A 13561-nucleotide genomic window follows, 5' to 3' on the forward strand; every position below is an offset into this window, starting at 1 on the left:
AGTAATAAAAAACTTTTATTTTTTTAATTTTCAGTCCTTTGCCCTTACTTGAAAAATCTGAAAAAAAAATGGTAACGGGGACAGAGGATATGTTAGAAACATATGTTTGAATCCACGTTGTACGATGAGCGGTTCCAGAGATATCTCAATTTAAAGTTTTTGCTTATAACCCTTTGTCAACCCCACACGGTGAGGCCTAGGAGATTGAAATTTTGGCAGGTAGTTTTTCGTAAACATAGGAACCTTTGGTGAAAAATTGAACATGATATCTCTTGGGGCACATTTTGCGTACAAATCCTTACACTCCCTTTAACCATTTAGGTATATCATATATTAGATTATTTTTAAACTATGAATATATTAGTACGAAAGATTAAACCTAAATTTTGTTATTAACGATTATGCTGATGCACACTATAATTACTCAGAATTTTCTCTAACCTTTGCTAATTTGACTGAGAGAAAACTTCCCTTACTTGATTACGAATCTTTCAAAAAACATGCTCTATTTGTTGTAGACTGTTCAAGACGCGATGAAAAACTAAAGTTATCTACAGTTGACGTAAAAATCGAAATTAAATCAAGAAAGGGTATTCCCTTTAATATACTACGTGACAAAGAAAGGTAAACACCCATTAAAAACCATTTTATTTTGATAATTTTTTGCATGTTGACTTATCTTAAAAAAAAAAGAAATGATCAAAATTTCAAGTTTATCTGTTAATTTTCTTTAAGTTTCCATGGGTCGTTCCTTAAAAAAATAAAATTTTGTTTAAACATTTTTGTTCACATTTGCATCGCAACTTTTGTGAAGTGTGTTGCAATCGGTCATAATTTTTACTCATTATGCCTAGAGTGCGTAGAATTGAACAGATCCGTCAGCTTAGTGACTTTGAGAGAGGGCGGATTGTTGGGTTGCGCGAAAAATATCCCTAAACTGAATTAAGTGATAGACAAAGTGCTGACTATGCTTTCTTTATAATATATATACTATGCCAATGTAAGATCAAGGATTCATTAATTCATTAGTTATTGCCAAGTACTTAGACTAGTATTAAGTTGCATTACGCCACTTAAGATCGTGTCAAAGCTGTATCAATTCATACTTGCTGTTCGTTCTAATGTGTCGTGTAATGTAAACCACCCTAATTCCTTAATAAAGTTTCACTGTTTTTTTTAAACCCATTTCAAAGAGAGCCTCATTTAATTCGCAAAGCAGGTCTGTCGGTCAGAGAAGTGTCTAGAAGAACTAACAGATCCTTAGGAACCATAGTGCGGTGTTACCAGGCGTGGGCTCAGGAAGGCCGTGGGCACAGAGCCAGAGGCACTGGGCGACTCAGAGGAACCACAGAGCGCGAAGATCGTCGATTGCGACTTTTGGCTCTTAGAGACCGATTTAGCAGCAGTCGAGCTATTGCAAATCAGTGGTTTGAAGAACATGGGAATAGGGTTGATATGCGTACAGTATATCGCCGAATACGAAGTTTTGGCCTTTTGTCCTATCGTCCGCATTGGGTGCTGCCTCTCACTCGCGAACATCGATCTAACCGCTTACAATGGTGTAGAGAGAGGATTCAGTGGGACCAAGAATGGACTCAGGTGATCTTTAGTGATGAATCCCGCTTCTGTCTGGGGATGAACGACGGTCGGGCAAGGGTCAGAAGGCGACGGGGTGAAAGGCGAGATCCAAAATTTGACAGAGAGCGTCATGTCCACCGTACTGTAGGCGTTATGGTATAGGGTGCTATCGCATATGGTAGCAGGTCACCCCTAGTTTTCATTAGAGACAACATGACTGCCCAACGCTATATCCAAGAAGTGTTGGAGCCATATGTGATTCCATATTTTCGAACTATCCCGAATGCTATTTTCCAGCAAGACAATGCTAGACCTCATGTTGCTAGGCAAACAATAACGTTCATGGATCAACATCAAATCAACCGTTTACCCTGGCCACCTCGATCGCCGGATCTGTCTCCTATTGAACATGTCTGGGACATGATTGGCCGCAGACTGTTGAATTTACAGCACCCTCCACAGACTTTAGCAGCCCTTACTCATGAAGTTCAGATTGCTTGGAATGAGATACCTCAAGAAGACATTGGCAATCTTATTAGATCCGAGCCCAGGCGTATCAATGAGTGTATAAGGAACCGTGGATGCTCAACACACTATTGAAAAAAAAATGAAGTTCTTCCTCTGATCTTGCTGAAAATGTAATCATTGAATAAGTATGTGGTACTGAACACGTACAAAAAAAATTATCAAAATAAAATTATCTTTAATGGGTGTTTACCTTTCTTTGTCGCGCAGTATATTTCCACCCTCTCCCGTATCAATATGTCAATCGGCATGACACCGGCTACAATCTATGCTGCTTCTGTGGATACCGTTCTATACGCAGAGCATACTCTCAGTACTATCTTTCTTTGTATTTTTTATGCATGTCCTTGTACTTTCTATATTTTATCACTTCCCCCACACCGACGCCGCGTACAGGATCACACAGTGCAGGACTCCCAACAATATCTTTCTCCGGGTTGATCTCAAAATCGATCAGTTTAGCATGATTCTGCATAAAGACGTTGTTATTTTTGCTGTTTTTACATTTAAGTATTTTATGTGTCTTGTAAATCTGAGGACTTCATCCTGCATGGCCCCTAGATACTTTATACTTTTTTTTACCTCTATTTCCTTTCCTTCCACCCTAATTTTCCAATCTTTTATTCTTTTAATCCTGTAGAAAAACATAGCCTCCGTTTTCTCTGGCGCCAGTTCCAGTCTATTTTGTTTCATCCACCTTGTGATCTTTCCTATACAGATGTCAATTTTACTCTCCAATTCCATTTCATCTTTTGCAGTTATTATCAACAAGTCATCAGGGTACGCCCTCAGTTTCGCTCCCTCAGACAGTTCTAGTTCCAACGCTCCATTATATGGGACATTCCACAACAGAGGACCTAGAATCGAACCCTGTAGGACTCCACAGGACATTTTAATCTCTTCTCCCTTAACCAAAATATATCTGTGGGACAAATAGGATTTTAAGATATTAATCAGGTACGTACTTAACCCCCACTTTTCTTTCAGTTTTGGTTAGTTCAGGTTCCAATCCGAACTATTAAATGCATTGCGCATATCAAAATTTATAAGGAGACATACCTTTCTGTGTCCTGCTTTTACCTTCCTAGTCCCTACCACCGTCTCCTTCAACGCATCAATTGTGTTTCTGCTCTTACGAAATCCGAATTGTTGATCCGAAAGGTTTCCCGCCATTTCGATATCCGCCATCATTCTTTTTCCTATCAAAACTTCCAAAAGCTTCCCCATTGTCTTCGTCAAATATATTGGTCTATAGATTATTTCTTTATTTTCATTTTTTTTCAGTTTTTTAATTAATACCAGTTCTGCTCTCTTCCAAATTACTGGTAAATTCTCTTTGCTTAGGACATAATTTTACGTATTCCTGATGCTGGTTGGGTTTTGCGTGATTATGTGCTTGACAATCTCTGTTAGTATGCTATCTGGCCCTGGCGCTTTTTTGTTTTTAAGTTTTGCCGCCGCCTCCCTAATTTTATCTCCAGAGAATGGTGTAACACTCTTCGTATTCTTTTCATATATCCACACTATTTCCGACCTTGTAAGAAACAGTTTTCTTGCCTCCTCCATTTGCTTTTGTTTACTTATATATGCTCTTTTTCCAGTTTTTCCACTGACTACCCTATATCCTGCCCCTCATATATCCTCATCCAATTCGTTTATGATCTTCTTCCGTTCACTCTCCTTTGCCATGCTTATCAATTTCTTCAAATCTTTCCTTTAGTTTTTTAGCTTCTCCTGAAATGCATCTATAAGTTACAATTTCCTTCCCTTTCTCACACTTGTCACCTTTCTTCTGGCGCTCGTGCACAAATCCCTCGCATTTTTTATTTTATTATTCCACCAATACACTGGTTTTTATTTTTCATTTCTCCATGTTTCTCTAAGAAACAATTCATTACCCGCATTTATGACTGCATTCGTAAGTTCATTTGACTCTATCGTTGCTTGGTTGTTTATTATTTTCTCATAATTTTTTTGGAAGTTTTCCATTCGTTTTTCTGTAAGGTACCATCTACTTTTAATTACCTTATCATTAGCTTTTTCTTCTTTATTTTTTATTTCAAATATTTTATTAATTAAATTGATCTAATAACTGCAAAAGCTTGCCTAGTAGCCTACTGCAATTCCTTTTTTATCTCAATGGTTTTTCCTTTAAAAATTATTTCCATTAAAAAATATTTTTCTGATGAAATGGAAAACTATATAGAAAATTTGAGTAAGCCACTGTATTGCACTTAAAAAAGTGCTTTAAGAATATGTTTACAGAAATGAATGGTGAAATAAAAATGTTAAAGGCAATTTTCAAAATGGCCGAACATTGAAAAATGCACTATATCTCGGTTAGCAGTAAAAATATAGCCAGGCGGTTTTCATCATTAAACATTTCTCAGAAATCGAGCGCTAATTTAAGTCGATATTGATCTAATTAATCTGAAAATCGATTTCCTCTGTTAAAGCAGACTAATTCCTACCACATTATACAAGGTGTTTCTTATGTAAATTGCTATTGTAGTTGTAAAGGATATGTGGTTTTTGCAATCCGTTGCTCGATTTTTATGAAACTAAATTCAAACAATGGTAAAAAAGTTGTCGCCATCCTTTTATAGTATACAGGGTGTCCATTCTACAGCCCCTCGGACTCCTATTAGTTTATTTGTGATTTGATATAAAAAATCAATTATGGAGATGTATATGAAGCTAACGAGAGTACATTTTAAAATTAGCGATACCCCTGCAAGGTGTCTCAAAAACCGGGGAGACATAAAATGTAATTTTTTTAAATGGGACCACCCGCATTTTTTTTCACGTGATAGAATCCCCTCTTAAACCTGTATTAGTTCTTAGATTTTTTTTTACCCTGGGATGCACGAATATTTGCAGTGCCTCATAAAAAAATTAATATCGCAGTTACCTTAGAAATTAGATTTTGATAATTTCAGGATGGATTCTCACGTAAGATTTCCTTAGCAGGTATTAATATTCATTTAACCAACAATGTATACGGGGTGTTCATAATAACAATTTTAATTTTCACTTTTTTATTCCACTTTTCTTGATTTTTTCATAGGATGATGTGTTTTTTATGACGTAAGACAAAAGGATATTCAATTTTCTTTATTTTGGTAGAAAATAATGTCATATCATTTTAAGTGTTAATGAAATCACAGATAGGAAAGGACTATAAGTATGCATTTATTAATGTAAAGTGAACAAAAAAAAGAGTATAAAGTAACTTGTGAGTTTAGTGAGCGCGGACGAGATTTCTGAGCAACCAACGACAACCGAACCCAGAAGAAAAAGAGAGCTTGTACATGCCCTGCAAAATCTTAAATACTAAAACCCATGGTGATAAACCATGGGCGTACCCTGGCTAGGGTGCCATCTGCACCACCCGCCGCATCAAACCGTTACGTCTTAAGCTGGAAATTGGAACTGCCACTATAGGGCCAACGAAATTTATCAAGGGCAATTCAAATGCCGACAAAGTATATTAAAGGCAGTTCCAATGCCGACCCGGTATATTGCGGGGATTTCCAACACCGACACGGCATGGCATGAGAAGTTCCCATGCCCCAACTAATGCCCACCAGGGTCGTACCTCAGGGGCATGACAATCTTAAAGTTAATTCCTACTATCTAATATGTATCCAACTTAACAGTAACACCTATCTACAAGGGACGCGATCCTACATGAATGAAATATATCAGCCAGGAAAAAATTTGTCTTTGGATGAATCTGTGATACTATGGCGCGGACGACTCATTTTTAGACAATCTATTAAGAAAAAGCGACATAAGTATGGTATAAAATTATATGTACAGTGACTCGCATTAATATTCGGACACTATGGTATTTGTGGAAATATTAAGTTTTTTGCTAACTTATTATTAAGTAACAGTATTTATTGCGTAATCATTAGTTACAACCATGTTTTTAGTATATGTAAATACATTTTTGATCTTTGAAATTAAATTATATACAAAGATACTATCGAACAAAGAAAACAAGGCATAATTTTACTGTCGCAAAAATATTCGGACACGGAATGCGGTGCGGTGCAATGCAGGTAAAAAATAATAGAAAAACACTGTATACAGACTTTTTTATGGTCGTAAAAGATTAGAGATGCATCCAAGACTCAATTTTCTTGTTAGTTGTATGCAGTGCGTTGAAGGCAAACTTATAACTTACTAAAATTCATATTATGGGGCGAAAAGGCAAAAATATTTCTTTTGACGTACGACAATTAATTATTTTTCATCACGCTAAAGGCAGATCTTATCGAGAAATCGGTAATTTGTTAAGTGTAAGTAAAAGTACAGTTGGTGATATAATTAGAAGATTTGTTCAAGAAGATCGTATTGAATCAATTTCGCAAAAAGGACGACCGAAACTTATTGATGAACGTGAAAGTCGTAAAATTATTAAACAAATTAAAATAAACCCTGGACTGAGTGCTCCTAAATTGACAGCTGATTTACTAGAGTACAGTAGCAAAAAAGTGCATTCTGACACAATTCGGAGATTATTAAAAAAAGACGGGTACAACGGAAGAGTAGCCCGAAGAAAGCCATACATATCGGAAGTCAATCGCAAGAGACGTCTCGCCTTTGCTCATGAATTCGTTGTGAAACAGAAAACATACTGGGAAAGCGTTATATTTGCTGACGAAAAAAAATTCAACATTTTTGGATCTGATGGTCGCAAAATGGTATGGCGCAAAAAGAATGAAGAGCTAAAAATTAATAATCTCAGGCCTACTGTGAAACACGGCGGAGGGAGTATAATGGTTTGGGGCTACATCTCAGCTGTAGGAGTAGGCGAATTAGTATTTATTGAAGGAAATTTAAATAAAGTTATGTACTTAGATCTTTTAAAACAAAATTTACTAAAAAGTGCTGAAAAATTAGGTATACGCGACAATTTTAAATTTTACCAGGACAACGATCCAAAACATAAGTCGCGTTTAGTCCAAGAGTATTTATTATATAATTGTCCTAAAGTATTAAATCCTCCTGCACAATCACCTGATCTCAACCCCATAGAAAATCTATGGGAATTTTTAGACCGCAAAGTCCATAGTAAGCCAATCAACTCCAAACACGAGTTAAAACAACGATTAGTTGAAGAATGGCATCGCATACCTGAAGATTACATAAAAAAAATAATTGAAAACATGCCAAAACGGCTAGAACAAGTTATACAATATAAAGGCAATCATACGAAGTATTAATTTGTTTATATGTTTTGGTTTATATTAATTTTCCTCACAAATATTATGTTCCTGGTATGTGTCCGAATATTTTTGCGACAGTAAAATTATGCCTTGTTTTCTTTGTTCGATAGTATCTTTGTATATAATTTAATTTCAAAGATCAAAAATGTATTTACATATACTAGAAACATGGTTGTAACTAATGATTACGCAGTAAATACTGTTACTTAATAATAAGTTAGCAAAAAACTTAATATTTCCACAAATACCATAGTGTCCGAATATTAATGCGAGTCACTGTACTTACAGAGCCAAACGGATTAGTTCTCAACATAGGCGTGTATACAGGCAAGTTGTCATCAGAAGGAGGAAAGGGACATGTGCAACGTGTTGTCATGAATATGATGGAAAATTATTTAAGTTCAGGACACTCACTATTTATGGATAATTTTTACAATAGTGTGGAACTTGCCGAAGAATTATTACAAAAAAACCTTTTTGTACTGAAACATTACGTCAAAAAAGAAGAGGAAATTCTGTTGATATTATGCAATGCAAGTTGAAGAAAGGTGAAAGCCAAGCAAAGTACCGTAATGGAATAATGGTAGGCAAATGGAAAGACTCACGAAATGTCGTTTATATTTCAGCTGAATTTAAAAATGAACTCCGACAGTGCCAAAATAGAAGTGGGCAGAAGAAAATAAAACCATTTCCAGTCATCAAGTACAATGAAAATATGAACGGTGTTGATGAAAGAGATCAGATGTTATCCTATTATTCATGTGAAAAAAAAACATTACGTTGGTATAAGAAAATATAAATACATATTTTGCAACAACTTTTATTGAATTATTTTTATATTTTCAATTAGTATTCGGAAAGAAAAATTAATTTATACGATTTTCGCCTATAGGTTATAAACAAATTATTAGAAATCGAATTTAGAACTGTTCCTGCACCACCGGTAAATAAAAGAAATGACCATATTCCTGTGAAAATCGTAGAAAAAAATTTAAAAGGGGGAACAAAACAAAAGAGGTGCAAGGTTTGTTCATCTAAAAAAATTCGAAAGGACACAATATTCGAATGCCGACTGTGTGAAGAAAATCCAGGACTTTGTGTAGGGTTATCTTTTGAAACCTATCATAAAAATCTTGAATAAATTTTGAAAGCTAGAAATTTTATTTTTGTTAATATTTCTATGTCATATTTTTGTCATAAAATAAAATTCCTTATTTTGTATTTGCATTTTGTTTGTAAAAACTACATATATTTATTTTTATACAATACTTCTAAAGTTTTAAAGAGGCACATCATATTAATTTTAATAAGAGCATTTTATTTATTTGTTTTTTAAATTAATTATATGAATTATTTGTTATGCTTAATTTAAAATATAACAATTATTTGTTTGTTTTTTTTATTCTTTTAGTTTTTCTTAATGTTAATACACAGATAATATAAAGTAAAAACCAAACTTGCATTTTTTTAATTGTTAAAGGTAAGTCGATTAAAGTATTATTTTTAGGTATTGCTTATACATATTATGTTTATGTATTTACATCGCAATTTTTAAACAAGATATAAAAAAAAATTATTTCAAGCACAAAATGCACATTTCACAGACTAACGACGCGTATCCGCGTCGTGCTCGTGCGGCAGCAAAATTAAATCAGCTGCTACCTAATGCGGTGCGCAGGTTTTCAGCAGTGAACGTGTTAAATAAATACTTGACAAAAATGTTCTAATAAAAATTATTTCACATATTTAAATTTTTTAGGCGAATCATTCAAAAAAAGAGATACATTTTTATAATATAAAAACCGATATACAATAAAAAAAATAAAAAAATATATAATATATAAAATATATAAAAATATTATTAAAGAAAATTATTGGTTTGATTAGTATGCAACCAACATTACAATTCATTTTATTTTTCATGTTGGTAATTTTTGATAGAATCTGTCACATGTGTCACCAGTGAAGCTGTTCCTATGTCGTGAGCTAATCCTGTTTGGAGTTCTTTTGCTTACTTGGCTTGTGCCGCTACTCACAGTTTTCCAACAACCAACACCCACCAAAAAAATCCAGATTACATCAATAAAAATGGTAAATTCTTTAATTGTTGAACTACTGCAAATAATATAGAGTGTAATAGATCATCATACAGATATACAGGGTGATTGGAATCTAAAGGGACAAGCTTTAATGTTGAATGGAGGGTTCTGCTATGATTCCAAATTGACTATTAAAACATTCCCTTAGGGTATTAACAACGAAGATACAGAGTATTTTATAGGTATGATCCAAATCTTCTTTTGTTTATATTTTTTTTATGGCTTGAGATATTTTCCCCAAATTTGATAGTTTTATGTTACTGTCTATGCCTAAGAACCTCTGATAAGAAGAATTTCCAAATTCCAGGTCCGGACTATTATAAGCGATGTTTTTATATTTCTTTAAAAATATAACACCCTATATATTTTTCAAAAAAAATGCATACGTAGTTATTTAGCTCATAACATAGTAGAAATATCTTCACATCTAGTTTTTGTGCCGCACCTCTCCCTTTGTTTATCTAATTAATGAAATATCTGATAATTTAAAATTTTTATCATAATTACAAAAATTTTAATTAGAAGCATTTCCAAATAAAGTAAACATTTCTATTTACTTAACCTATATTAATGAAATTAGATTAAAAGAGTCCTAAAAAAAATAAAACAACTCGTTTTTTTAGATTTCAAATGAGTTGGTTTTGACACCTTAGCATTAATTAATTGTTTGTTTACAACATTTGCCTGTTGTTAAAATACTTTTGGACGAGTATATTTAGTTGATTCTATTTTGTTTGAATTTAATCAGTGCTTTCTATTATTTTCTTCTTTTCTCTGTTTTACTAAGTGTATTATTAGAAATTTGCATGGGTAGCTTGAAGGATATTTGGTAAAATGTTTATCTATTTATCTATTTATGTATAACTAGCGCACTCTATAATATACAAAATTTTAATTATGCCCATCAAATTTATTGGATTACGAAACAAAGATACACCGATTTTCATTTCAATAGTTCCAGTAGTTTTAAAATAAACTAAAAAAAAGTAGAATTTTAATACCCTGTATCTCAGAAATAACGGGTCTTAAGACAATTTTTTATTAAGTAAACTATATTTATTTTTCAATAATCTGTTACCTCTATCGATTTGTCACCATAATTCTGAAACACTCTGTATACAGGGTGATTCAAAAATCGATCACGAAACTTAACACTTTGAACGCCATGTGTATCTCTAGCGATACACTTGAATTAAGTTGCATTTTTACTCGGTGTATCTCTAGATCTCACCGTCCCGTTCCTTTAGCATTGCCATATAGTAGTGTTGGTCTGACGAAATACTATACTATAGAGAACTTTGGCCTGAGGGAGTGGCAAGTTTCTATATCGTTAAAAAAATAAACAAATATTTTTTTGTGTGTATATATTTGCATAACTAAAAAGAAAACATAACTCACTTCTAACCAAAAGTAGGAACAAATAAGTCTTCTATAAATAATAGGATAATATAAAAAAATCTTGAACAATCTTAATTGCTAGTGATTATTGTTGAAACAATCTTTGCAAAAGTGAGGGTTTCCTTCACATTCATCACACACTGTGATGTCTTGTGATGCCATTTTTTTCTTTCCGTCGACTATTTTTCCATTCTTGCCATACATGCTGTAGCAGCTGACACATCTAGCTCTTTTTTTTGCCTCATGAGTTACCAAGTGACGTACAGCATTCCCGCGACTATTTCTTCTGGAAGATGATGAAGCCGATTTAGTTGAGGTTTCTAACAGAGACGAAACGACACTCTGCCTGAATAAGGTGATGTTCATGTTCTCTTTATTTACTGAATTTTCATTATATAAGTATGAAGCGTTCACAAGCGCTGTACCCCAAAGAACTTCAATTAATAACTTCCTGTACCATTTGCTGCATCTTCTTAGAGCGGTGTTGTATGAAGCCAATTGATCACTAACGTCGACAAGAAACTTGCCGTGGTCATAATCAACTATACATTTTGGTTTAATCTTTTCTTTGCCATGCTTGTTTCTAGTAACAACAGTTTCTGATCCCGAATGGCATGTTGTTAGCATTCGAACATCCCTTTGATCTCTCCACTTCAAAATCGTCACTCCGTCTGGGGTTTCTTTAGCGATGATTTGATTTTTTGCTAATTTCGCATCTTTTACAGCCGGAGAAATGTACTTTCTGTTGGCTCGCAAGGTACCTATCAGGTGTGTTTTTTGTGCAAGTAACTGATACGCTAGCGGCATGCTTGTGTAAAAATTGTCTACAAACAGGGTTCTTCCCTCATTCAGTAACTCCTCGATCAGTTTCATGGTAACGTTTTGGGAAGCTGACTGAGTTCGATCTTCAGTATTATCTTTGCCGACGTAAATTGACATATTCCATGTGTATCCTTTGTCGGTACATAATTTATACAACTTTATACCGTAACGGTGTCTTTTTGAGGGAATATATTGCCTAAAACTTAGGCGACCTCTAAAAGGCACCAATGTTTCATCAATGCAAATTTTCTGTCCTGGTATACAGGGTTATTCACCCAAACCGTTCATTAGAAGTTTACTAGGATCTAAAAGTGATACGAATTTGAAAATTTGGAGTTAAGTTAAGTTCGACATATACTATTTTTTTAAAATATTTTCAACTTGCTGTCACTTCCGGTTTAACCGGAAATAGCTGTAACTTGCTTATTTCAAATGGAACCCCCAGTATATTATTTTATTTTTAGATTCTACGTAATATTTTAGGTACATTTACTGTATAATATTCTATACTTAGTTCTTACCGTTTTTGAGATATTTGACTTTGAATTAAAAACGTGCCTCTGTAATGACCAATTTTAAAATTGCATATCTCCGCAGTTATTAAAGACATAATCACCATATTTTGCAGAATGTCAATACATAGTCTTAGGTTCACACTTTCACTAGTTTTATGGCTTAGTATTATACAGGGTGTCCAAAATTCAGCTCTTGACATTTACATTTTTTGAAGTTGCAAAAGTCGGCTTTTTTAAATGGGTCACCCTATAACTTTAAGCAGTATCAAGTAGAAAATGTAATTCTCTATCGAACTGTATTAGGGTTACCTATACCTCTTCCAAACCATTTTCGAAATAATTAAGTTTATGTGAAACTAGTAGTACATATTCACTCTGGTAAATTTTTATTCTTCGCGTAGTTGGCCATGGAAAAGAAATAATGACAGTTATTACTTGCATTGCACGTTTTTGTTTTTCGGTGGCTGTTAGTAGCAAAATTAAAGTGAAACTTTCAATCAAAATGGAAGAATACACAAACGCTGATATTCTCAATTTGTTTTATATTCACGGAGAATGTTACAAAATATTGGAGAGAACTTGCCGTGTATTTCATGAACGACATCCCCATATGCCGCCAATGAACAAGACAAAATTCAGGAGAATTGAAACTAACTTCCACCTAATCCACCGGTTCAGCAAGAGCCAATATTCCAGAAATTGTTGGATCCATACCACTCTTGCCAATAAAAGGAAAATGTTGTTGTCTTCCAGTAGGATCAGTCCAAACAATGTTTTCAAAGTCAACTGGGGAGGCTGGGGGTTTCCCCCCTGCTGACGCGTTCTGAGCAACAACTTGACGCAGTTTTTGCATAGTCGAGCTTACAGAGACAGGAAGCAAAGTTTCTTCACCTGTCGCATTATCTTCATCATTATCAGTACTCTTATCAGGGTTATAATGAGGATCTTGCAGGGAATCGTCGGAATCTTCGTCACTCATGTCCAATGGAACATCTTCGTCGAAATCCTCCTCAAATGCAGCAATTAGTTCCTTTTCCGTAAGAGGTTTCTTCCTTGACATGGTTGTTAACACTATACACATCACTCATATACTATTACTCATTCACTTTTTTTTCCAACCAATTTTCAACAAGGGTCTATTTATGCCCATAAATCGATTGGGATTTTATGTCGCTATCCGCAACATAGATTGACTAATGACATTATTTAGTCTGAGAAATAAATTGGACCGATTTGTTTATTCATCCTATAAAAGTGTTGATTATTTTTCCCAACAAGTGTCTCTAAATATCACTAATGTAAACAAAGCTGGTATAGAGTATCGCTAGGAATACACTTGGCGTAGCATAAAAAAAATTCACCCCACGCCGAGTGTATCGTCAGCGAT

The 13561-nt window shown here is 34.2% G+C and overlaps 2 protein-coding genes across 2 annotated transcripts; both read right to left on the reverse strand.

The window, feature by feature from the left end:
- Positions 1 to 2419: 2419 nt before the first annotated feature.
- Positions 2420 to 3330, reverse strand: LOC136417157 (uncharacterized). The gene is made up of 4 exons (XM_066402699.1): positions 3163 to 3330; positions 3069 to 3118; positions 2686 to 3025; positions 2420 to 2572 (listed from the first exon to the last, which is right to left on the reverse strand). The coding sequence occupies exons 1-4, from the start codon at positions 3328 to 3330 to the stop codon at positions 2420 to 2422; spliced, it is 711 nt and encodes a 236-aa protein (XP_066258796.1).
- A 7585-nt stretch (positions 3331 to 10915) lies between these two features.
- On the reverse strand, positions 10916 to 13234 carry LOC136417158 (piggyBac transposable element-derived protein 4-like). Its single transcript, XM_066402700.1, has 2 exons — positions 12889 to 13234; positions 10916 to 11913 (listed from the first exon to the last, which is right to left on the reverse strand). The coding sequence occupies exons 1-2, from the start codon at positions 13232 to 13234 to the stop codon at positions 10916 to 10918; spliced, it is 1344 nt and encodes a 447-aa protein (XP_066258797.1).
- Positions 13235 to 13561: the final 327 nt, after the last annotated feature.

The sequence above is a fragment of the Euwallacea similis genome, chromosome 26, assembly GCF_039881205.1.
Source record: "Euwallacea similis isolate ESF13 chromosome 26, ESF131.1, whole genome shotgun sequence".
Classification (NCBI taxonomy): domain Eukaryota; kingdom Metazoa; phylum Arthropoda; class Insecta; order Coleoptera; family Curculionidae; genus Euwallacea; species Euwallacea similis.

Excerpts from the sequence above, each read along its gene's own strand:
- LOC136417158 (XM_066402700.1), bottom strand. The coding sequence starts at position 13,234 with ATGTCAAGGAAGAAACCTCTTACGGAAAAGGAACTAATTGCTGCATTT. Across the intron at positions 11,914-12,888 it reads TCCTTTTATTGGCAAGAGTG|GACAGAAAATTTGCATTGAT; the intron begins GTATGGATCCAA and ends CCTGTATACCAG.
- LOC136417157 (XM_066402699.1), bottom strand. The coding sequence starts at position 3,330 with ATGGGGAAGCTTTTGGAAGTTTTGATAGGAAAAAGAATGATGGCGGAT. Across the intron at positions 3,026-3,068 it reads GAAAGAAAAGTGGGGGTTAA|ATATATTTTGGTTAAGGGAG; the intron begins GTACGTACCTGA and ends TTTGTCCCACAG. Across the intron at positions 2,573-2,685 it reads TGGAAGGAAAGGAAATAGAG|AATCATGCTAAACTGATCGA; the intron begins GTAAAAAAAAGT and ends GTCTTTATGCAG.